General features: G+C 38.5%; 1 protein-coding gene across 1 annotated transcript in view; it reads right to left on the bottom strand.

Annotated features, from left to right (window-relative positions):
• Positions 1–25,968, bottom strand: part of negr1 (neuronal growth regulator 1) — a 385,618-nt gene that overhangs the window by 148,728 nt on the left and 210,922 nt on the right. The window contains exon 4 of the mRNA XM_030132384.1: positions 6,298–6,429. Within this exon, the coding sequence (XP_029988244.1) occupies positions 6,298–6,429 (132 nt within the window). The remainder of the gene's footprint in view (positions 1–6,297; positions 6,430–25,968) is intronic.

Raw genomic sequence — 25,968 nt, 5'->3', positions numbered from 1 at the left:
AAATATGTCTGAAAAGTGCAGAACAATCCCACCCAAAGCAGCGCTCCGATACCCAGGCCCTGGTCACATTGTCTGATTTTCTAATCAATTTATTCAGTATGGACAACGAACCCACAGATCCCTTCTGGCCAGCTTTAAAATGTGATCCTTTGTTCTGTAGTATACAGACTGAAAGTTGTTAAAGTGCTTTCTATCCTTGAACTCCTGTCTCAATAGGACTATAAATAGCTAGCCTCTAAAGTCCCACTCAGGCCCTGCTCATTAGTGGCAGGAATCACGCAGAAATAATGGCCACAAGACTTGGTTTATACAAAAAAAAAAAAAAAAAACACTGAAAGCTTTCTTAAAGTGGCGGTGTGGCATTTGTTTTTTGGCATCATTGGGCAAAAATACCATAACTGCCTTCCAGCATATTGTCATTCAAGTGTTCTGACAGGAAACGACAAAATACCAACATAAAATGAGTCTGTTTACACGACCAGAACAAATGGTTCCAGGCACAACAAACCCCGCCCCTCACACAACAAATCCCGCCCCTAGCACGTACTGTAGCTTTTTTGGCATCAATCCAGCTGATGTCATCATGTCTATGTGTGTGCCAAGTTTGAAGTCAATTGAAACAAAACTGATGTTTTTATAGACATTTGAAATTTCACCCATTATAAATAAACGGGGAAAAAAAAAAAGATTTGAAAAATTCATTAAAAATGTGAACTGACACCTACTTTTCCCAATATTTAATCACATCTATTCTGGGTCACTGGCAATCTATAAACCAAATTTAGTATGAATTCAACCAATAGTTTTGCTGCTAAAGTGTTAAACAAACAAACAAACCAAACCAAAAACAATAGCCCTTGCCTCCCCTTCAGAGGGCGAGGTAAAAATCCCATAACTGTTAGTAATAATCGGATCTGATGGGTATACATGCATTTACGAAATGTGATAATCAAAAACCCTGGTTTAGATGCTCCAGTCCATTATCAGATTTCTGTCAGAGTTCGTACATAGATAGTGATGGTTGACTCAAACTTCCTGTTACTGTCTCCCGCTCATGTTTGACTATGTAACTTATGTTTTGTATGATTTTAATTGTTTTTACTCATGTGCAGACGTGAACTAAATAAATCAGATTAATCTTTAAACATGCAGGAAGACATTGGAGTATTGAGGTGAAATCCAGGTGTGCTAATCAGATTTCTCGTAATCAGATTACTGCTGTTATCTGATAGAACAGCTCAGATTCTACAGTTTACATGATCACTTGAATAATCTGATAACTCCAGAAATCAGATAATGATCGGAGTATTAGGCTACGTTCGCAAAGCAGGTCTTAACAATTGGGATTTCTGGATGTAATCTGATTGTTTTGTGTGTTTGTTCATATTCCACATTAAATGCGACTTCTATCAGTTTTGAGTCTGAACTGAATGTGACCCTGAAGTGACCCACATGCGTAAAAGAGGTCCTGATGGAATTTGTGACCACGCAGACACACACTGTGTTTACAGAAGTAACACTCCTGGGATGCAGAATTGTGATGTTTGTCGCATTTCAAGGAGCTCAGATAAATGCGACCTGGCTGTTCAGACTTAGGACCCCGTATGAAAGTGTCCTGGGTCGGATTTGAAAAAATGGGATTAGTGCTGTTCAAACTGTCTGCAACAGATCGGATACAGATCACATATGGGCAAAAAAATCAGATTTGGTCCACATTTACCTACAGTCTGAACGTAACCTTAGTGTGGATGTAAACGGGCTCAACGTCAGAGCTCGTAGGTTTTCATATAGTGTTAAAGGTGCAATTAACATCCAGGGTTCAGATTCCTTCAGATGCACCTCTACTGCTCTACTACATGGTTCGACACAGAGGCTTGTAGATTCTCTTGTCCACAGCAGCACACATTACCCCTTTTCCACCATTACCCCTTCTCCAGTGCCTGACTGAGTACCGGTTCTTTGTTTTTCCACTGCCTCAGCACCGGCCAAACCGGTTCCAGGCAAGCACCAACTTTGAGCTGGGCTAAACAGGGACCAGAGCTAAGAACTGATGATGCGGGGGGTCGCGCCATCAGTTCTTAGCTCTGGCCCCTGGGTGGGGGTGACCAAAACGGGAAACCGAAAGCTATGATCCACCATTTTTAAAACTATGACCAGAGGTTTTTTAGTCTGAAAAGAGAAAGAATTATGGACGTTAGAAACAAGCAATAGTGGGCAGAGGAGCAGACCCAGTGCTTTTTGTCACTGTGGACTTCAATTAAAGTCCAACACAAGTTGGAAAGTTGGAGGAAGCCTCTTGCACAAAGCTGGTGTTTGAAAAAATACAAAGAGAGATGGCTGCTGTCAGCTACGGCACCCACAGTTTACACTGATGGAATGACGTGGCTCTGACGTGGCCCTGCTCAGCTGTTGGCCAATGGAAAAGCAAAGCAGTTCTTTGGAGGCACCAGGTTGGAACTAGTTAAACACTGACTCTAGCACCAGGTTGTTTTAGGTGGAAAAGGGGTAAATGTGACCAAGTTCATCTATGGTTATTATGAGTATGGATGTTTGGACCAAAGACTGTATATAAAAAGGACCATGATGCCCCATTAATGTCTGAGGTCTAAGGTGCTTTTCATTTTCTGGAGCCAGAGGTGAAAATATGTGGATAGAAGTCAAGGGGTTATAGGTGTCATGTACAGAAATGCAGCAAGATGCAATAATATTTGCATAACAAAGTGACTACAGCTGAGCTGTCTGTGAGGAGTGTTTCATTGAATAAAGATGCTCTGAACGTCTGACTTGGCAGGTGAGCAAGCTGTTAATCACACCTGTCAAAGTCCAGTCAAAGCCACACAGTAAACAGTCAAACCGTCTGTTCACTTTACTATTTCATAATAATAAAGCAATTATTTAAAGCAGTCTTTCTCAAAGGAGGGTACGCGTACCCCCAGGGGTACTGGGAAGAAGCCCAGGGGGTATTTGACACATTTTGGGAGAAACATACATTACATAAGTCATCATGTACTGAATACAAAATAAATAATGATAATTATTAATAATGCTGAAATATAAAACATATAAATACATTCATATAATAGTTCTATTCTCTGTCATCTTATTTAAGCTTTGATAACATTTGAAGAACATCTGCATTTTACATTATCCAAGATGAGTTTATTTGGAAAAATCCAGTAATTATTTTTTGTTGATGAAAGGTTCATTTATTCATCAATAACCAATTAGTTAATTTTTCTTATCAACGAAAAATGGCAATTTTCCATTTATATTTTGCACAAAATTTACTTATGAAGATGTGCTATTTTTAATAAAATAAAGTTAAATGTATGCTGTTTGTTTACAAAGTTTTGTAAATATAAACAGACACCTTTGGCACAAGAGTTGGGGGGTACTTGGATAAAAAAGTATATTTCAGGGGGTACTCCACTGTAAAAAGTTTGAGAACCACTGCTTTAAAGATGGATCAGATCAGTTTTTCGGAGACTGAAGTAAAACCAATGAGATCAATGAGGAATGAGACCTGGAAAATACTGACAGTATCTTTGAGACAGAAGTTCAGTGAAAGTCGATGGGAGTCGAGGCAGCAGACGATACGTCCAATAGATGGATATCATCACATGCAGGCAGAAGTGAGAGTTAATTACCATGGTAACGGTGATGCTCTGCAGCTGTCTGGTACTGTATCTATACAAAATACCAAATACTCCAATAGTGAAATGTAATAATCTATATTATGATAATACTGGAAGGTCTAAGAGTGTCTGCGTGTGTATCTGTGTGTATCTGTGCAGTTCAGAGAAATGCAGACGTTTTGAACTAACCAATTTGGTTCCTACAGTTGAGGAATACTTCCATCTCCACATTAAATATCTTTTTTCTTTAAAATTCCCTTTTTAAAGTCAGGAGGGACTGATTTAATTCACATTACTAAGCAGTTGCCAGGGGCAGAGCTGACTGCTGCAGTTTGGCATACTTCTATGACGTGGAACAGTGCGACACTACGGAGTTAATGCCAGATTTCAATTCCCCAAACAATCCAACACGGCGCCATAGGGACGTTGTTATTGTTTCGTTGCTTTTACAAGCTTTTGCTGTACGACAAAATAACAGATTGTAAAGCCAAGCGGGTCCATGTGGACATGAGAGGAAGATCTGGAGATAATGCAAAGATCCACCGGCTTCTTCCGAGGGATTGACTGCCCGTTTACCACGGACTACAGCGAGGGCAAAGGCGACAGAACTGGGTAGAACAGACCGGATTGTCCCTGCAGGCACAGCCAACAGAGACGGCTGTCCTACAGAGCAACGGTGGATGGAAAAAGCAACAACAGGTCCACTCTGCACAGAAAGGTGCATCATATGACTTTGATCCGTTCATAATCCACTAGAATACTGTTATAAATGTGTGAGCTGGCAGAGGAGGTACTGGGCCCCTCCATGAACCGGCCTTTAGTTTTCACAGTGTGTTGGAAACGGAAAAGGTATCATGATTCACCAAACAATTTTTATGTCAGTACTCATAAAATATAGACTCACATCTTTTCCCAAAAGTCAGCTCTGAACCAGCATAAAAACCACCACAACTAGAACCTGTGGGTCTCCACAGGTCAACAAACTAGTAAGTAGAAAAGCACTCGGAGAGCGCAGACCTCCACCAAGGCAGATCAGTACCCCCCCCCCACATCACCACCAAAATTTAATCATGTGTTCCTTGTGCCAGTATCAACATTTCCTGAAATTTTCATCCAAATCCGTCCATAACTTTTTGAGTTATCTTGCACATGGACAGACAGACAGACAAACCAACGCCGGCAAAAACATAACCTCCTTGGCGGAGGTCATAAAAAGTGAAATAAGACGTTTTTGGTCGGTTGCGTACAAACAACAAACAGTGGTATCAGACTTAAAGTCTGATCCCATTTCACCCCTTGGCCCCTCCCCCTCCATTTTGCACGTTCACATAAAGGGGTAGGGGTGTCCTGATTCTCGATGAGTCGGAAGGGAAGGGCTAAGGCAGAGGGCTGTTTGACCCTTCAGGACCACACTACAAACAGAGGGGTAGGAGAAATCTCCCATAATTCTGTTTGAATCATCGGCAAGATGGAGGTAAACACAGCAAAAAAGTGCAGCAGTGACAAAAGAAACACACAAATGTACGGATTTTCTTCGTAAACAACTTAATCATTAGACCATCCATTTAATGCTGTTTCAGTGTGTTCTAGATCACATTTCTGTCATTTGTGGTTGATAGCCGCAAAAAGATGATCAAAGTACATGGAACAGAGACGGTTACTTCTGCTGACGGCATGGGGAATACTGATGGAAACAAAGTTGTCGCATCTGTATATAGCGGCATCGATGACTGATGATGACGTAACAGGTCTGGAAGGGCTGGACCATTTCATAGGGGTAGTGCCAAGTGCAAGGGCCAAGGGGGAGGGGTAAGGGGGAGGGGTCAAGGGGTGAATTGGGATTGGGTCAAATACTTGTAAACTGCCTTCATGTTGGAGTTGATGCTGAGAACTGCAAAAGGAAAGTATTGTTTTTCCACCTGTTTCAGCTCTTGCAGCTTTAACACAGAGGAGGAAAGACAGAGGATTTAAAATGATCCTAAAAAAGTTGACTGAAGTTTGTCAAAAATGGCGTAAGAAATAAAACGACTCTGAAAGAGAGAATTATGCTTCAGAATAAGACTCAGTAGCCGGGCCAGGAGGAGCAGGAACAGCCCCTCCTCATCTCTGAGGGACCGCCTCAGCTTTGCCAACAGTGAGATTTAGCACAGGGCATCTGTGTAAAAAAAAAACTCCTCTATGAATAACAGTGAAGTAAAAGAGAACTTTTTAAAAGGGGGGAATGGCAATAATTGTCAAGCACCATTCCTGCTCATACTCATGAGTGGTAATTTACATGTGACCACGACAGCCAAAGCCCAGTATCATTCATTAATGCCCCGGCTCCTCATTACTGTCAGCTCACACTTTTGAAAGACTCATTACCTGCATAATGGAATAGTGCTTAGAACAGTCAGACCTTTCCTTAGCGCGAATTAATCACCTACATGTGCAGACAAAAAGGGAATTCTCACATTAAATATTAAGAAACTTCAAGCTCTGGCTTTCTACATTTTCAAACTTCCAGAAGATGTACTTTCTTGGAAGTGCATCGTCAGGGACGCGACTCGGGTATCATTGAAGTCGGCCTTGGTGTCTTTCATGTGCCTGCCAACGAGGTGACTGTGGAAAAGAAAAAAAAAAAAAACAGAAGAGGGGAAAAGGAAGAAAGATATATACTTACAGTTGACTGTGACTTTTACTGTTTTGGTGTCAGGAGAGGCGATGTCATTTATAGCGCTGCATTCGTAGTCTCCAGCCTGGTCCCTGGTGATACCAGTGATGTTAAGATATTCACCGCTGTCATACTTCCTGGCTGGAAATAGAAAAATGGAAGCAAAGTACTTACAACCTGTCTACAAAGAACACAAACACAGCACACACATTCCACTGCTCTACACTTTCTTAGAAAATATGTGCTTCAGACATTAACCCTTTCATGCATGTATTATGAGAAGCTTAATCAGGATTTTTTTCCCCCTGAGTGTTTCTATTCCTCTTTAGGCAAAAAAAATAATACGATTGAATATATATATATATATATATATATATATATATATATATATTTTTTTTTTTATGAATCTATTTTTCATGGAGTTGCACAAACTGTCCACTCAGATGGACACCATGTGTTTAATTTTTGAAGCAAAGAAACATGTATTTACTGATATACTGAGTGAAAACTACTAAATAAAACATTTTTAATGCTACTAATCTGATCATATTTTAACATACTTTAATACTAGTTATTACTCACTTCATGAAGATAATATGAAAAAAAAAAATTTAAAAAACAAAACAAAACTGTTACTTACTGCATAATAACAGTTAACAATTGATTTACACTCAAACATGTTACTGCAGATCAAGTTTATCAAGAACAGCAAAGTAATGGTATGAATGTCAGTGTATTATGGGATGGTGCATAAGTGTCCACTGTGTTGGCTGATATGGAACTAAAACAACAAAACCCATGAATTTACAAGAGAACAGCTGGAGAAGAACTGTCCACTGGAGTGACCAGTATGAATGAAAGGGTTAAATGTGTTAAATCCTACATACTTTAATAATAGGAATCAGAAAACAAATGACCAAAGTACTGGTTAGCTCATGTTTTCAATACATATGATGGTGTCTTATTATACATATATGGTTTATGTATATTTATCCAATAGATGTATAAAAGTTCCACTGATAGAACCTGTAGAGTGCATGTCTTGTTATGTGCAGACAGTGTTTTGAAGGTGATCTGGTAGATCTGAGTATGGAAGAGGATGAGAGCCACTGGAAAAAATTAAAATTAAGGTCCAAAATATTTTTTTTATTATTATTCTGAGAAAAAATCAGAAGTCTGAGATCAAAGTCACAATTCTGACTTTTTTTCCTCAGAATTCTGACTTTAATCTCAGAACAATGATTCCATTTTTTTTTTTAAACAGTCAACATTGTGAGAAAAAAGTGAGAATTCTGAGGGAAAAAAAGTCAGAGTAATAATAAATAAAATATATTGGACCTTATTTTTTTTTCCAGTGGCCCTAATCCTCTTCCGTATCTGAGACAAATATGCCTTTGGAGTCAAACCCATTCTCTCATTAATTCTAAGAATTTCACATTTTGACCTCAGACTGTATCTGTGAAACTACAACCAACAAACACTTTGGACTGAATATCTTTTCATTAGTGACTCAAATTTGGTAAAGTTCAACTACTTTTATTCTGGAGGCATTTTACTTAAAGACCAGTGTTAGCACACACTCTAGTCAATATTTAACTCAGAAACTATAGTTTTATATAGCCTTCATTAATGCTGTGTGTGTGCACATGTGCATGTGTGTGTGTGTAATATTTATAACACTATAATAATAACATATATATGTGTGTGTGTGTGTGTGTGTGTGTGTGTATATATATATATACACACACACACACACATAAACATCTATAATATAATAATAACACTAGTGTTACACACACACGCGCACACACACAGCATTAACGAGGGTGATATAAAACTATAGTTTATAGAGTTAAACGTTGACTAGAGGACAGGAAGTGATTTTGTTGAACTGTCGATTACACTGTAAACTGTTCAAATGCAGCAGATCAGCAGGACTTCAATCCATTTATATTGACATACTGGCAGGAAATAAAACAATAGTGTGTTTCCAGTCATGTCCTCATCATTTACTGAAGCCCACCCCAACAAACCGTGCAGCTAAAAGTACTTCCTGAAAGACAGATGAATTCAGAGGCTCAGAGCACACGTCAGTTCTTTAGTTAGCGTACACTGCCAAAGGCTACAACTGCAACCACCATGACGGACTTATTGGCACCAGTGTAGGGCACCAAAAGAGTTGGAGGATGCACACACGCACGCACGCACGCACACACACACACACACACACACAGGCCCAGCTCCACTCAACAGACAAACATTAAGATAGTCGTACAGGTCAGACAGACGGGCAAATATACTTCAACTAGGAACAGAATGTTAAAGAATCAATAATGCATGAGGCATGTGGTTTAATTCTATAATTTTTATAATTATTGAGATTAGTCAGATTGTAATGGCTGATTATTGGACTAGCATCTGACAAGCAAAAAAAAAAAAAGAAACATTTAATAAGACAAACCTTCGGGTTTGGTTTTTTTGACTTAAACTCTGCTTATTTACTTCATTTTCACTGAACCCTTATATTCATTTCTTTTTCCCCTTTTTTTCTTTTTTTATTCATGGTGTGCCGTTAAAAACCAGGGGTCTCAAACATGTGGCCCGGGGGCCAAATTTGGCCCACCAAAGGGTCCAGTCTGGCCCGTGGGATGAATTTGTGGAATGCAAAAATTATACTAAGATATCAACAATTATTTTAGTTCAGGCTCCACATTCAGACCAATTCAATCTCAAGTGGGTCATAATAACCTGTAAATACTCACAACTCCAAATTTTTCTCTTTGTAAATGTTTTCATGTATTTACACTAAAACAAAGTATAATTTTGAAAAAAAAAAAAAAAAAAAATCTGAATATCCTGAACAACTATATACAACCTGAAATGTATTGAGAGAAGTAAGTGCAATTTTAGTAATATTCCACCTGTTATGAAATGTTTTGTGTATCTGTAGATCCAATGTGATCTGTCAGTTATAATGTACATGTGTAAATGATGAACTTAAGCATAATAGTGTGAAAATTACACATTTTTTTTCAGTTTGTTCATGTTATTCACATTGTTTGAAAGGATAGATTGTAGATGTAAATATTTTAATCATGTAGTTTTACTTTTTTCGCTCTAAAACATAGAGAAAAGTTTGGAGATGACATTATTTATATATTTTTGTTATTACTTCACTGGTCCGGCCACTTCAGATCAAATTTAGCTGAATGTGGCCCCTGAACTAAAATGAGCTTGACACCCCTGCCTTAGAGGGATACAATATTAAAATTACATCTTGATAATCACTATAATTGCTTTATCATCCAGTTTTGGACTCACTTAATGAAGTGTTTTGACATAAATGTGTTATTAGGACTGAAGTTACATCCGTTAAACTGAGTTAAACTGGATCTGCTCCAACAGTGGCTGATGGAAACTATCAGGCTTCGACGGGTTTAGACTGAGAGGAACTGTTGGAAAAATGGAAAATCATACCAGGATAGCCTACATTTGTAATGGTTAGATTCAGTTTGAGTTTTATAAATTCATTATTTTGAATGTGATGCCTGGATTTATTTGCTTGACTAATTCAGTATTTTGACTTGCATATTAACTGTGTATCAGACTAAACATCCACAATGGATAAAGAGCTAATCTAAGGGGATTATACAGAAAAATATTATATACAGGATGACATGAATATACTGATAGACAGGCAGACAGACAGACAGATTCCTTGTATTTCTTATGTTTACTACAGTTTCTTTACATTTCTTTACCTATATATTAACCCATACAGACCCAGTGCTACCTTTGCGTCAGTTCCCAAATGTATTTTTCTCTTTATTTAACCTTTCTTAAGTGATTTATTAGCATTTATTGTAATAGAAAAATAGAAAAAATAGAAAAAGAGAATAAATATAAAAGATACAAAAATAGATTGACAGCAATTATAAGAACACATAAAAAAGCCTATTATGATAAGTTGTTAGAAATACACAAAAATGATATTAAAGGTACTTGGAGAGTGTTAAATGATATGATTAAAAAAAGTAATAAAAATAATTTTGCTACATATGTTGTTAAAACTGGTGACACTGTGGTGGAAAATACAGAGGACATCGTGAATATATTTAATGATTTTTTTGTTAATGTCGGTCCTAATTTGGCAAAAGATATTACCAAGTGGGAAAAGGATGATAAAACCTTTGATTTTGCTATTGAAAACAATAATTCAATGTTTCTTGGTGGAGTTTGTGAAAGTGAAGTGTTGGAAGTGGTCAGGAAATGTAAAAATAAAAAATCTACTGATAGAAATTCCATTGATATGTCACTCATAAAACAAGTGATAAACAGTATCCTTCAACCATTCACTTATGTATGTAACAAATCATTTCAAACAGGCACTTTTCCAGAAAACATGAAAATAGCTAAAGTGATTCCGATTTATAAAAATGGTGATAAGCACATGGTGTCAAATTATAGACCGGTGTCACTGTTACCACAGTTTTCTAAAATTCTTGAGAAACTGTTTGTAAAGAGGATAGATGACTACATAGACAAATATAGGATATTAAATGATCACCAGTACGGATTTAGGAAAAACCGATCAACATCTTTAGCAGTAATGGAATTTGCAGAAACTATAGCAACAGCGGTGGATCAGAAACAACATACTGTGGGTGTTTTTATTGATTTAAGGAAAGCATTTGACACAATTGATCACTCAATATTACTCCGGAAATGTGAAATGCATGGTATAAGAGGTGTGGCACAAAACTGGTTAAAAAGTTATTTACAAAATAGGTCTCAGTATGTATCAATTGGAAATACAAATTCACAACTTAGAAAAGTAACATGTGGGGTCCCACAAGGTTCAGTTCTGGGACCCAAGTTATTTATACTTTATCTAAATGATATTTTTATGGCATCTAGTGAGTTAAAATTTACAATATTTGCAGATGATATTAATTTGCTTTATTCGGGAGCAAATATGAAACAAATATTAGAAACTGTGGAAAAGGAATTGAGCAAGTTAAAAAAAATGGTTTGACGTTGATAAGTTATCACTTAATGAAGATAAAACAAAATTTATGGTTTTTGGTGGTGCTAGGGGAAATGATGAAATAAAACTGAAAATTAATGAAATTGAAATTGAAAGGGTGTATGAAACAAAATTTTTGGGAGTGATTATTGGCCATAAACTCTGTTGGAAACCACAAATATAATATATCAAACGCAAAATGTCCAAGGCTGTTGCGATTCTTTATAAAACTCGAGACTTGTTAAGCAAAAAATGTTTGCACATGTTGTATTGTTCACTTGTAATGCCATATATGTCATACTGTGTGGAAATATGGGGCATTGTGTATAAAACTAATTTAGACCCAATAATTAAACTCCAAAAAAAAGCTATTAGAGTCATAAACAAAGATGGTTATCTCCAATCAAGTAATCCACTTTTTGTAGAATCTGGTTTACTAAAATTTCTTGACATTGTATATTTAAAAACAATGGAATTTATGTTTCGCGTTAAAAGTAAAAACCTTCCTTTTTGTATTCAGAAAATTTTTAAGTTAAGAGAAGGACATTATAATTTAAGAGGGATGTTTGTGTTTGAAAAATGTAAAGTACGAACAAACGTTAAATATCAGTGTTTCAGTTATTGGTGTCAAGCTATGGAACGAACTGAAGGATGAAGTGAAACTGTGTAGCTCACTGTTGAGTTTCAAAAAGAATTTAATTTGTCAAATTATGAAGGGCTATGAAAGTAATATGATTATAAAATAACTTATTACACTGAATGTAGTATAATTTAAGTTTAAGTATTTATCTGCTGCAACTTAAGGTGTGGACTTGGACTGAGGATGTAAATAGGAGAAGCAGAAATAAGCCTCCGGCTTCAGCTTCTTCCTTTTTCAGTTACAAAATGTGTTAATTTTATGTTTGTTTTTTTTAATATGTATGTGTTTTGTTTTGTTGTTTTTTTAATATGTATGTGTTTTGTATTTTGTATTTAACTGAAATAAACATTCATTCATTCATATCATCCACTGTATTTTGCTTATTTTCAGTGAAAATCAGGTATTTTCCCTTATTTAATTAATTGATCAAGCAGATCAGTATTTCTCAATGGGGGCAGTACTACTCCCAGGCGACCAAAATGTGGGCACTAGTCTATATATGTGCCAAAATCAAGCAGCATTTTATGTTAATGGCAAATTTCTGTGTCCCCCCAGTGTGCTACCTATTGCCGCCACCACCACCACCACCACCACCACTTGACAACTAGTTTTAGAGTGAGGATGGATGCGACAAGAAGGTTAATGATGAAGTAAGAGGGCGCTATAATGCTCCACCCTCCCAGTCCTAATTTTATTTTATTTTATTTTTATTTATTTATTTATTTATGTATTTATTTATTTGGGGGGGGGGGGGGGCAGCCGGAGGCTCATGATGTTGTAAAGGGGCATTCGCTCTAAAAAGGTTGAGAACCACTGATGTAGATGCTCATGAAAAGCTAAATTAAAGTTGAGGGTTATTATATCTGAAACAGAAAACTGAATAAACAGTGTCTTTTTCAGTCCAATCTGTCACTAACTCAGGGTTTTTCAACCTTGGGGTCGAGACCCCACGTGGGGTCACCTGGAATTCAAATGGGATCGCCTGAAATTTCTAGTAATTGATAAAAATAATTACAAAAAACCCAAAAAAACTTAGAGATAAAAAATATATGGTGAGTTGACAGAGACAATCCCAGTCCATAAAAGACAGGACACACTCTGAAGCTGAAACTGCAGCACTGTGGTTCTATTTATCTGTCAAATGTTCATTGTGGTCGGTTTCAGATGCTGCAGCTCTTTCATAATTCATAGTTTTAGTTCTTGTTTGTTCAGTATTAATTGTCAGCCTTGTAAATCCAAGCTGGACTGACTGTACATATCCTGACCAAGGAAAATCCAAGTCTCCCTTTGTGCAGTAATCTACACCTGGCTTTTCTGCCTCCGTCCATAATAATCTACATTATATAGACTAAATGTCGTCTAAAATTAACGTTTATTTGCAACATAGTATAGCAAACTATTACATGATCAAAAATACATTCATTTTAGCAAAAAAAAATGTCTCAGTCGTCAGAAATTTGTGATGTTAAAATAGGGTCATGAGCCAAAAAAAGGCTGGGAACCACTGCATTAACTGAACATAAACCCAGTGTGTCCATCCACTGTCATTCATCCAACTCCATGGGTTTTACTGGTCAATCAATGCTATAGAAGGTGACGGTGTTTCCACGGTAACTACAGAGCCTCTGAACGTCCAAATGGGTCATATCTGATGACCATGAAAAGATGGAGAACTGTATTTTACACCAATTATTGACATGGATTGGTAGGATTAGTGGATCATCAGGTATTAAACAGTTTAGATCAGTAGATGGTTTTGGTCGTCTGTGTCTGTTTGGTTCATTGTGGGTTAAATATACAAAGTCCATGGGAAGCCGTGTGTTTGCAGACAGTTGCAGATTCTCCCCTGACTAGAATTCATTTCCAGCTCAGTGCTCCTCAGTGTGAAATCTATTCATACACAAGTTAGTAGAACTTAGAACGGTGGTTTGAGAAGGAGGTGTGTGGATGGTTTAGGAGGACGGGGATCTAACAGAGTGCATTATCAAGCAAAACGGAGCTCAACATCCTGCTCCAAAAGACATGAAACCCTGCAATGACTCAGCAATATCTCCTAAGAGAAGAGCCCAAATCTGAGAGCATCTACGCTTCAGGAGTGGAAACAGTGGCGTTCTGTCCCACCAGCCTCATCCTGTGTGTGAGCTGAATTCTCTTCCACAGACACTGTGTTATTCTGCAAAACTGGCAGCTTTTCATCTGCTAACTACTATGTGAAATAACTTGAAACTGAAGGCTCTGTCAATAATGAGCTTTTTCTGTCTCCTCTCACAGCATTGTGGTGGCAACAATGGAATCCAAGAGACTTGGCAAAGATATTGGTGGCTACACAAACAACAACAAAAGAATGAAAATGTTTGAAAATCTGATCCATAAACAAGCCATGAATGCGTCTGGAAAACAGATCTGTTAATATAAAAAGACAGCACAGAGACGCAGAAGTACCACAAAGGGCTCTATTTTTATGAAACTGGGCTTTGCACCAGTGAAGAAGCCGTTTTCACTGGGTGCACACGGTGTTTCTGTAACTTAACCCTAGTGATGTATGGGTGGATATACAGAACAGAGAGAGTCAATACAGCGGTCAGCTGGTGGAGGGGCAGTCAGCGACAAAGGCTGGAGTAGACCAGGTTAACGTTAGACATGTAACGATGAGAGATTTTGGCGCTACGATTATTGTCACAGAAATAATCGCAGTTTCACAATTACTACAATTATTTTGTGCAAATTAATTTCACAACAGTACTTATTAGGGCGGTCTATTTTTTGTTGAACTTTGAACATTCGTTGGAGCATGAGGTGAAAAGTTCAAATTCAAACCTGCTGGAATGTCAGCTGTAGTCTCTACAGGTGCATCAGACTATTTTATGCAGTTTGTCTTGTGATCAAACAGTGTGTTTACTGCATCAATTCACAAGTTCACCCTCCTAGAGCTTGTATGACAGTCTGAACTGGAGAGGAACAGCCTTACTCTAACAAAGCTATGCAATGGTTAGTGCAGCAGATAAAGGATTTTTAAGTCGAATCTTTCCAAATGTAATAACTAATAATAATAATAATAATAATAATAATAATAATAATAATAATAAGGATTAGATTTCTTTTCAAGGCGCCCAAAGTGCTTCACATTTTTGATCCCTCATTCATTCACTCACACATTCACACTCTGGTGGTGGTAAACTATGTTAGTATCCACAGCTGTCCTGGGGCAGACTGACAGACGTGTGGCTGCCAATGATCTCTAAGCACAGCCCCACTACTTCCTGAACTTCAGGTGGGTCTTTTATTTTCTTGTTTTTCAATTACACTGGGTTACAAAAAAATGTTTTTTGCAAGTTGTCGAGGTTTTTTCAACTGAATTAGGACCATGTTGCACCGCTAAATCCAAAAATGACATCTGGTTTTCTCAATCAGGTCAGGTTTTTTTGCTAATTTGATTTTGAAAAATTTGATCTTCTCACAAAATATAATAATTCATACCAAAATAAGATTGGTAAGCACACTTTATGAAACTTGTGACTTGATTCCTGTTAGGTACAATGGTGTATCCACTGCAGATGTAGCAGAATACGTCAGCCTTATTTTTGCAAGCTCTTCTAGTCGAAGCCATTTCATTCACCTGTAATATTAAAAAAACCATTAATCATAAGTTGGCAAAAGTAAAATCTTCAGAACTCATTTATTGCCAGAAATATGAAAGAATTTTGTATCATATGATGTGAAAATGCCCATAAATGTAAGCAAAAATGTTAAAAAGCCAATATGTAGCATAGTTCAGAAAGTTGACCTGATTGAGCAAAATTAATGTGATTTTTGGATTCAGCACACCAAAATTATCCTAAATCAGCTAAAAAAACTTAAACAATAAATTTGTTGTTGACCAGTGTTATTGGACACACTGATTAATCCAGGTGTGTCTGCTACTTCTTGTGACGACTGATTAATTAGGCACACCTGGATTAATCAGTGTGTCCAATAATGAAAGACAGGAAATAAAGGAGCCACCTGAAGTTCAGAAAGTAGTGAGGCTGTGCATAGAGTCTATTCACGCCAAACGGCCCCTCCCACCACCACCGAACATTCATACACCAGTGTGAGTGGCATTGGAGGGTGAAGTGTCCTTGCCTAAGGACACAACAGCTCTACGTCCTTAGCCATGGCCGCCCCATGATACAAGCCTGTGATACAAGCACCAAACTTGGCCCACATATTCCTTGTAGGTTACTTGTTAGTAAAAATATGCTAGCCACCTGAAATTCAAGATGGCTGCCATTTTTTTCAAGATGGCTGCCATTATCAATACCAAAATATTACTTTTCACAATAAATACGCAGACTTGCACAATATGGATGATTCTGGTACCAAATCACACATTTTAGACCATGCAGAATCTGATTTATGAACTTCTGAATCACTAAGAACCTTCTTTTTACCTTTTTTGGGACTTCATATCAAAATGACAGAACTGAGGTCAACCTACATAATGGTATAGTAGTGCAGTAGGTCTTAGATGTTTAAAGTTTGGGGTGTAGGGTGTAGTAGTAGTGGAGGTAGTACCTTTGTTTCAGCAGTCAGTCACATCCTTTACCATGGATGGACTCCTGACACTGGTCCTCAATACTTACCTAACTCTCACCTAAAACTGCCATTAATCGTAACTAGCGGCATTGTACGCGTGGTGCCATTGTACGATAGCATGATAAGTAGAACTTGTCTGCCATCACTATCCATTTGTAAACTACCATTTAATCATGCATGGTGCAGGTAAAAATTTGAGCCAACATGCGAGGCATGAAGGGAAGAGCATGTATTTGTTTGGCCTGTCAAGCATGATTACCGTACTTTCCGAACTATAAGCCGCTACTTTTTTCTCGTTTTGAACCCTGCAGCTCATACAGCAATGCAGCTCGAGTATCGATTTATATGGGCTAACAGCCACCAGGGGGCGCTCTAGCAGGAAGTGCAAAAGTGAGACAGGTGGAAAAGGTGATGAAGAGGAGCAGTTTTATTCTTAACTTTTAACAATCATTTTGCGTGTCATGCACAAACCCTCATCATGAAAAACACACGAAGAAATGCATATGATGCAGCTTTGAAGTCAAAAGCAATTGATGTGTCTGTCCAAGACGGAAATAGAGCTGCAGCACGGAAGTGCCAGTGAGCAACAACAGAGGAGAGACTGATAAGGAGTGTGACAGAGCCCTTCTGAGGCTGTTCAACTCTGACACTGAAGAAGATGACTGCAGTGGTTTCAATGAGCAGAAGAAGGATGAAGATACAGATCAATGACGTTTCTGGGTTTTTGAACCAGCTGTGTTCCTGCCGTTTTACTGCCGTGTTACAGGCACTGTTTGGAAAAAAGCAGTTAAGGTATGGAGATAAATATTTAAATAATCTTTCTGTGTAAATATCTCATGTCACAACGTGGACACCTGCCGCTTATAGTCAGGTGCGACTTAAAGTCAGCCGTGGCTTATAGTCAGGTGCGGCTTATATTCCGGTGCGCCTTATAACCCAGAAAGTACGGTAAATACATACAGCGGTAGTGAACTGCAGCCTTCACATTGTAGCATGGTCTGGCAGGAGTAGAAATTTCATCAACGGCAGCATAACCATTTCTGAGCATTGCGGCAGGAGCTGGGACCCGGTCTGTGGTGAGCTAGGACCCTGTTAAAATCTCCCAGCATACCTCACAACATTTGAAAACGGACATAAAATTGTGCCTACTAGATAGTCAGGTAATGTTTCTGTTCATTTGGTGAGTTTGGCGGCGATCGGGCCTGTGAGGGCTAAGGAAAGCCCGTGCAAACGCCCTCCTGTGTTGCAACAACGGTCAGACACTGATGGGACGGACACGGGTTGGGGCTGAAACGTGCATTATATGGTAGGACACCATGACATCATTACAACCCTAGTCAATGTGGTGCAATACAGTCCACTTATTTCTGGGACTTGAGATATGATAGATCAGGGGTGCCAAAACATACAACCCACGGACCAAACCCGGCCCACCAAGGGGTCAAATCTGGCCTGTGGGATCAATTTGTGAAATGCAAAAATCACACTGAATATATCAAGGATGTTAAAGTCATTTTAGTTCAGGGGCAACATACAGATCAATATGATCTCTAGTGGATCAGACGAGTAAAATATTATCATAATAATCCAAATTTTTCTCTTTGTTTTAGCGCACAGATGTGAAACATGCGGCCTGGGGGCTAGTACTGGATTGCATAATCATTGTTTTTGATGACTTTGGATGGTCTAATAATTTCTTCCACAACTGTAGATAGACACATTATTAATCCTGAGGGAAGTTTATTAACAATAGACTCAGATAAATATGGATGTTTGGGGGATAGACGGGTGGAGTTTACATACAAATAAAAGTTCTAGTGCAGCTGAAAACTGACTTGAATACTACGCCCCACCAAAAAATAACTTCCCCAGCCGCCGCTGCTTCTCAGGTGTTCAGATACGTTCAGAATATACCAACTCATCGTTCACTGAAAACGACAACTGTCACGATAAAGACTGTGACTTTGGTTCATTTGTTAATTCTAGACCACAGGTGTCAAACAAACGACTCGGGGGCCAAATCCGGCCCGCCAAAGGGTCCAATCTGGCCCGTAGGATGGATATGTGAAATACAAAAATTACACTGAAGATATTAACAATCAAGGATGTCAAAATCATTTTAATTCAGATTCCACATACAGACCAATTACATCATAAGTGGGTCAGAGCAGTAAAATACAATCATATTAAACCTATAAATAATGAAAACAGTAAATTTTATCTTTGTTTTAGTGTAAAAAAGTAAAATTACATGAAAATGTTTATATTAAAAAACTGTTATTTTACAAAAAATGTGAAAAACCTGAAATGTCTTAAGATAAGTAAATGCAAGTTTACCAATATTCCACCTGTTATTTAATGTTTTGTGCATTTATAATTGTAATGTAAGTTTTAATGCACATGTGTAAAGGATAAACTAATAATCTGAGGCGTAATATTGTTAAACTTGCACTTGTTTGCTTAAGATGTTTCCAGTTCAGGTTATTCAGATTTTTGTAGATGTAAACATTATCATAATTTAATATGACTTTTTTCCACTGTTATTATTTTACTGGTCCGGCCCACTTGAGATCATATTGAGCTGAATGTGGCCCCTGAACTAAAATGAGTTTGACACCCCTGTTTTAGAGTAAAAAAGTCAAATTACATGAAAATGTTTACATTTACAAACTATAATTTCACCAAAAATATGAATGACCTAAATTGTCTTAAGAAAAGTAAGTGCAGCTTTACCAATATTCTGCCTGTTATTAAATGTTTTGTGCTTTTGTAGATCAACTGGAATTTGTACATGTGCAAATGAGAAACTGAGGCACAATATTATTAACATTGCATTTGCAGGTTTCAGGTTGTTCATGGTTGTTCACATTTTTTTAAAGGTTAGTGTGTAGATGTAAACATTTTCATTATGTAATTTTACTTCATTTATTCTAAACCATAGAAAAAAGTTTGGAGTTGACATTATTTATAAGTTATTGTGTTATTGTTTGACTGGTCTGATCCACTTGAGCTCACTTTGTCCTGAATGTGGAACCTGAACTAAAATGACTTTGACAGCCCTGTGATGGATAGATCCTGTCACTGTTCAAACCACCACATCCGCCATATTTGGTTCATAAAATGCTGGGAACAGTGACTTTTGTGGAACTTTACGGACAACATAAAATAACCGCTGACTGGGAGGTCAAGTACCTCTTACTGTCGATATCAGCGACACTGTCAGGAATCACTACAAGGGGCCAAAGGTCAGACTTTTAACCCTATTATATGTTTAATCAAAAGTTCTACATTGAAATGAAACTGGTTTTGTTTTCTTCTCTTGCTACAGTTTCAGTCCAAATGACTGTTCAGTCGTCCTGTCAGAACCTTTGGCCTGATTAATAAAGCGAGAGTTAAAGTTACGACAGATGCACAGGGCTGGAATATAATCTGTTTCACTGAATAAGTAGGTCTCATGTGAAACCAGGCTACAGCTGAAGTAAACATCTGAATTCAAACAAAAACAACAGTGAAAAAACAAGGTTGTTTAAGGGACAAACAGAGAACCAAGAGTTAACTCTTAACAGTTCACTCAGAAACACTCTGAAATTTGAAATTCAACATTTCAACCTTAGTGTGTTATTGGAGGACAGAACAAGACTTTATTACTTTTGTGAAAATTTTCAAAAATGTCTTATTGTCATGTAGAAAATCAAGGTCAATGAAATTACCATATTTGGTTCCTTGCCCGTAAGTGGCAAAAAAAAGAAAAAGAAAGAAATCCAAGAAAAATATATTAAAAAATACAATAAAAACATATGTAAGGTGAAAGGAACATGTATTTTAGAACATTAGAACATCACTTTTATAACATTAGACAAACATAAGGGCTCTCTGACCCAGCATGTCACATGTGCACAGTCCATTGAATATTTTAAATCTGTTTTAAAGACGCACGTATTTGCACTGGCTTTTAATACAAGTGTGTCACTTTTATTTGTTCTGTCGTCTGGTTGTGTTTTTAAAGACTATTTATCTTATTATTGTGTACCTGTTTTATCAGTTTTATCTTATCTTTCATATCCATACATTTTTATTAGTTTTCTTATATTTTGTGTTTTTACCTGTATCCTTGTATAGCACTTTGGACACTTTGCGTTGTTGTAAACATGCTACAGAAATAAACCTGACCTTGATGTTGATCCAGACCAGGGGTCAGCAACCCTGGTCCTACAGAGCCACTATCCTGCATGTTTTAGATGTATCCCTCTTCCAACACACCTGATTCAAATGATAAGCCTATCATCAAGCTCCGCAGGAGCCTGATAATGACCATCAGGTGTGCTGGAAGAAGGAAACATCTAAAACATGCAGGATAGTGGCTCTCAATGACTAGGGTTGCTGACCCCTGATCCAGACCTTTGTCCACATCCACATGATCCCTTTGAACATCATTCCTTACATTAGTTCCATTACTTCATGGAACCGAACAAAGCAGGTCCACTCACTGTTCATGCAGAGGTGGACCTTACAGACCCTGGAGACCATTTTGGACCTTACAGACCCTGGAGACCATTTTGGACCTTACAGACCCCGGAGACCACATTGGACCTTACAGACCCCGGAGACCACTTTGGACCTTACAGACCCTGGAGACCACTTTGGACCTTACAGACCCTGGAGACCACTTTGGACCTTACAGACCCTGGACACCACTTTGGACCTTACAGACCCTGGACACCACATTGGACCTTACAGACCCTGGACACCACATTGGACCACGGATTGGGGACTCACTGACTGGAACTGTTACTGTCACTGTCTTGTGCTGTGTTTCCACTACGTGGAACCAGCTCGACTCGGCTCGGCTTGACTCGACTCAGTATTCCTGCAGACCATTTCCATTATGGGATACTACTAACTTTACAGTACCTGGACGTCATAGCGATGTGACGCGTTACTTCCATGTCGTCTGTTCAGAGTTGCTGAAAACTCGCTCGTTGCATGTTGTCTCATCTGAATTTTTATGTCGGCCACCAAAGACTGAATCTCCTCGACTGACCATGGTGTAGTTTTGGGCTGTTATCATGTGGATTAATGCACCGCTATATTTACTGTCCACTTCCACATCTGTTTTTTGTAAAACGGCGGGTCACAGAGGCAACTCTGACCAATCAGTGGTCTGCAGTGTTTACATGTCACGTTTTAGTATCTGGTCCCCAGTCCTGGAACCTCGGCGGAGGTGATACCAAAAAAGTAGTACCGGGTACCAGATTCCAGGTCCTTTTTGTAATGGAAACGCAAAAAGGCCGAGCCGAGTCGATACCACACAGTGGAAACGGGGCATTGGAATGTGTGTGGACATGACCAGAAATAGTTATTTGCCCGATAAAGGGTTAAGAGTGGACTTCAATGCTCTTTGTAAACACTTAACCAAAACCTGAAGTAAATAAGTGTAAGAGTCAGCTGTGTGCACAGTATTTGTCTAGTCAATGGGTATAAAATTTGGATTGGTCGTAGTAACACTACACCTACCAAACCTCCTTAGCCTCAGCTGGGCCCTGCCTTTGCTTTGTACCTTTAAACGTGAAATTAACAAAATTCATTCTCCCTGGCTGCACCATCTGTCACTGAGTGTGCTTTTCAAAATGCTCCATAAATTCATACACAAAGGCAACATGTAGAGGACACGCAGTACAAGCAGGGTCCGTATGTCTTCTACACACACATTCGTGATATATCTATTTAACGAATGTCAAGATGTTGTACCCAAACCTGTTCTGGATTTTGGTGGATCATTTGTAGTCTGCCTTTCATGGCATACAAAGATCAATGATGCAGCTCACAGCAGATAAGCATGGTTTATGTCTGCTGCTGTTAGTTCTACTTTGACTTTCATCTCAGAGGATGCTTTCCTAGTAAACTTATGAGTTTTAAAAACCATATAGACCCTCTGTAGGACCTGGTCTCTTTGCCTCATGTTAATTTCCCCTAACACTAAGTAGTTGCATAACATGCTTGACCTGTAGACTGCCTTCATTGTGCTTCATTGTGTTTGGCTGTAATGGGAATTATGATGCGCAGTATGCAGGAATGCAGTGTGTGTCTTTTCCTGGGGCAATGAGATCGCAAGTACTGACCCGTGAGGCCTGGTACTCTTGATGCCTCCGACACCATTTGCCAAATGACTGAATCAAATGCAGTCGTTTCCACAGCAAAGCACACGAACTTTTTCCACATCCTGAGGAACACAATCCATCATTTCTTTTACACTGTGGATGGAGCTGGATACAGCATGTCAAGCAAGACTAATCAATGTCCAATGTCCAATTTTTTTTTTTTTCCCCAGCTATGTGCTTAAAACAAAGTTCTCACACTCATGCAGTGTCTGAGTGTGGTCCAGTACACACACCAACTACACATTTACTTGATAATCCTCACACCAGAAAAATACCAGCACACAGTGGGCTTTACTTAATCACACTTGAGGGACATATTTCCTAATAGTGTTAGCCCAGTCATCATGATGTGGAACCCATCATCCCACGTCTTTCCCTCTGGAGAACAGGTCACATCACCTTCAAGGCATACTTTTCTGTAAGGTGTAGCAGTCTGTGGTGTCTGTCCATGTACGCCATGCCGGTAAACAGAGCTCTGTGTGACACATACATGTAACAGGGTCAATTATTTCGCAGCAATGTGGGCATGTAGATGATATTGTGTATTGTTTGCTATAATTACACAAAATCTGTTCATTTTATTTTCATTTGTTTTGGTTAATACCTGACATTACGGGCCTCCGAGTCAGTATGTCGAACTTTTAATTTGAGCCTGTTCCCCAACGAGTGATTTGTGGTGTGACACTGCCCTCTATAACTGGAGTTTCGCGCCTTTGCCTCTTCCCTTTTGTTCCGGATCTCTGTGGGAGAGGTACGCAGCCGTGCAGTTCATGAAAGTTTTTGGTTTAGCCTCTGCTGATTTGATTTTTTGTATAAACTGGCTAGTTCAAACTGTATGAGGTGCTTATGATGTGCTGGAACACATTTCCATATCATTTGGTTTGTGCAGGGGCATGTTTTACGGGGGTCGCTGACTGGAGGTTTTGTGTTTTATGCCACTTTTGTCAGGAATGGAAAAAAAAACAATAAACGGAGACTGCTTCCAAAGTCGTACGTGCGGGTCTCGTCCTTAAAAAAACACACTGCAGAGTCCGACACCACCGGTTACATACGTCCATTGTTTCTTTTTCTTTTTTTCTCAACACAGCTACCTGTCATTAGGGATGGGAATCAAGAACAGTTTCTTTTTGAGAACCGGCTCTCAGTAGCTCAGTTCCTTAGAACTGTTTGCCTGCCAACTTAACAATTCTGCTTCAGCTCTATGCACAGCCCCACTACTTCCTGAACTTTAGGTGGGTCTTTTATTTCCTGTTTTTCATTATTGGACACATTGATTAATCCAGGTGTGTCTGCTACTTCTTGTTGTGACTACTGATTAATTAGGCACAACTGGATTAATCAGTGTGTCCAATAATGAAAGACAGGAAATAAAGGAGCCACCTGAAGTTCAGGAAGTAGTGGGGCTGTGCAGAGAGCCCATTGCCTAGTACTCACTGCCTTCACTGATGAGCCAATCAGAGGCAGAGTAGGGCAGGTCATTCTCAGGAAAATATTGCTAACTAGTGCTGTCCACCTCTGGAGCCTGACTGGACACCTCAGGTGCCGGTTCCACCCGAGTTGATTGACAGGTCATTGGCGGTCTTGCTGAAAGATGCACAATTATTGGGAATATGAACAAGAAAGGCAGAATAAACTTATTTCAAATGAGTGACACATATCAAGAGAACCTATTTTCATGGAATACATAATTCAGAGGTAAGTTCTAAGGTGGTTACAGAATGAGTCACTGTTTTAAACTACTGGACATATGACTGTGCATTTAGAAGAGCAGAGATGGTGTCACCAATAGTTCAACTGTGTGAGTAGGCTAAGAAAGGCTAACGTTATCCTATGTTTTCCTCATTTCCATTCCTGCAGCTGCTTGTGTGTCCAGTAAAACCTACAAACTGCTCCTGATCAAGTCATGATCATTTTACAATAGTGAGCAAATACTACTGATGAATTTTTAGGGAAACTAAATAGAGTAGTCTGACATGTCACTGTTTCTAAAACAGGGCGTTTTCCTGGACTACTTAAAAAAAAAAAAAAAAAAAAAAAAAAAAAGCAAAAATTGAGAGTATATCCACTTCTCCAGGGACCACTACACCACTGTTTAGAATGTCGCCAACATGGCGTCGAGGCAGAAATGCTCTAAAGTATGGCTATATTTCACGCAAAAAGATGACACTAGGGCCACTTGGAACACTGTCAAAGCTTCCATTTCTTCAAAGGGGGAAATCCTTCCAATATGATCAAACATTTGCCCACACAGCATGCGATTCATCTGCAGGAATGTCACATGTTTGATGCGCTACTTAGCAACGCTTGTGAATCTAGCGGCAGAGCAAACACCAGGGCGTCATCTGTCATTAGCGCCAAAGGTAAGGTTGAACGGTTACCAGCCCTGTGTGTTGTGTTAAGGTTAGCGTCGTTTCACTGTGTAAAATGCTTTCGCCATGTGAATTATGTCCATCTCCAGAGTCCGGCTGGATCAGAGGCCAGCTCTCACACTGGTCAGAGACGGCTCCAAAATGTATCACCTCTCTGTAAGTCACTTTGGCTTGAGTTAATATTTAAAAATAAATGAATGAATCACATCAAAGACTTATAATTACAAGCACTTTCAAGCATTTAAACTTAAATTCAAGCACTTTCCAGACCTTGCAAACACAACACTGAAATTCAAGCACTTTCAAGGAGTTCAAGTACCCATACCAACCCTGATTAATAACCTACTACTACAGATAAGTGTTGAGTCTGTTAAAAGACAGAAAAACCATTCCATGTCTGTCATCCATCTCATTATCTTTAGAGATGTCTTTTCCTGTGTGTGTGGACTGAAGTGCTCTTTCAGTGAGTTGGGTCTTGATGCTGTATTATGACATGAGTCATCTGAATTTACACTCAAACCACTGTTAAAACTTTAATTTGTAAAGACCAGTGTGGCCTCCATAGTCATCAACTGAGAAACACAGTAAAAGAGCAGAGGAAATAAAAGATACAAACCATTTTTCCTTTAACCCATAAAGACCCAGTGGTACTTTTGTGGCAGCTCCCAAATGTATTTTTCTCTGTATAAAACCTGTCTTAAGTGTTTTATCACCATTTATTGTAAAATTATCCTTTTTATTTACAGGTTTTTCAGTGTAAATCATGTATTTTCCTATATTTAATCAAATCAGAATCAAATCAAAGTTTATTTCTATAGCACTTTACAACAACATAGTGAAGCTCAAAGGGCTTTGCATTTAAAAGCATGATTAAATTATAAAACAAAAAAACAGGTTAATCAGGTACCATAA

Source organism: Sphaeramia orbicularis, chromosome 4, assembly GCF_902148855.1.
Source record: "Sphaeramia orbicularis chromosome 4, fSphaOr1.1, whole genome shotgun sequence".
NCBI lineage: Eukaryota > Metazoa > Chordata > Actinopteri > Kurtiformes > Apogonidae > Sphaeramia > Sphaeramia orbicularis.
This window is presented reverse-complemented; position numbering and strand designations above follow the sequence as displayed.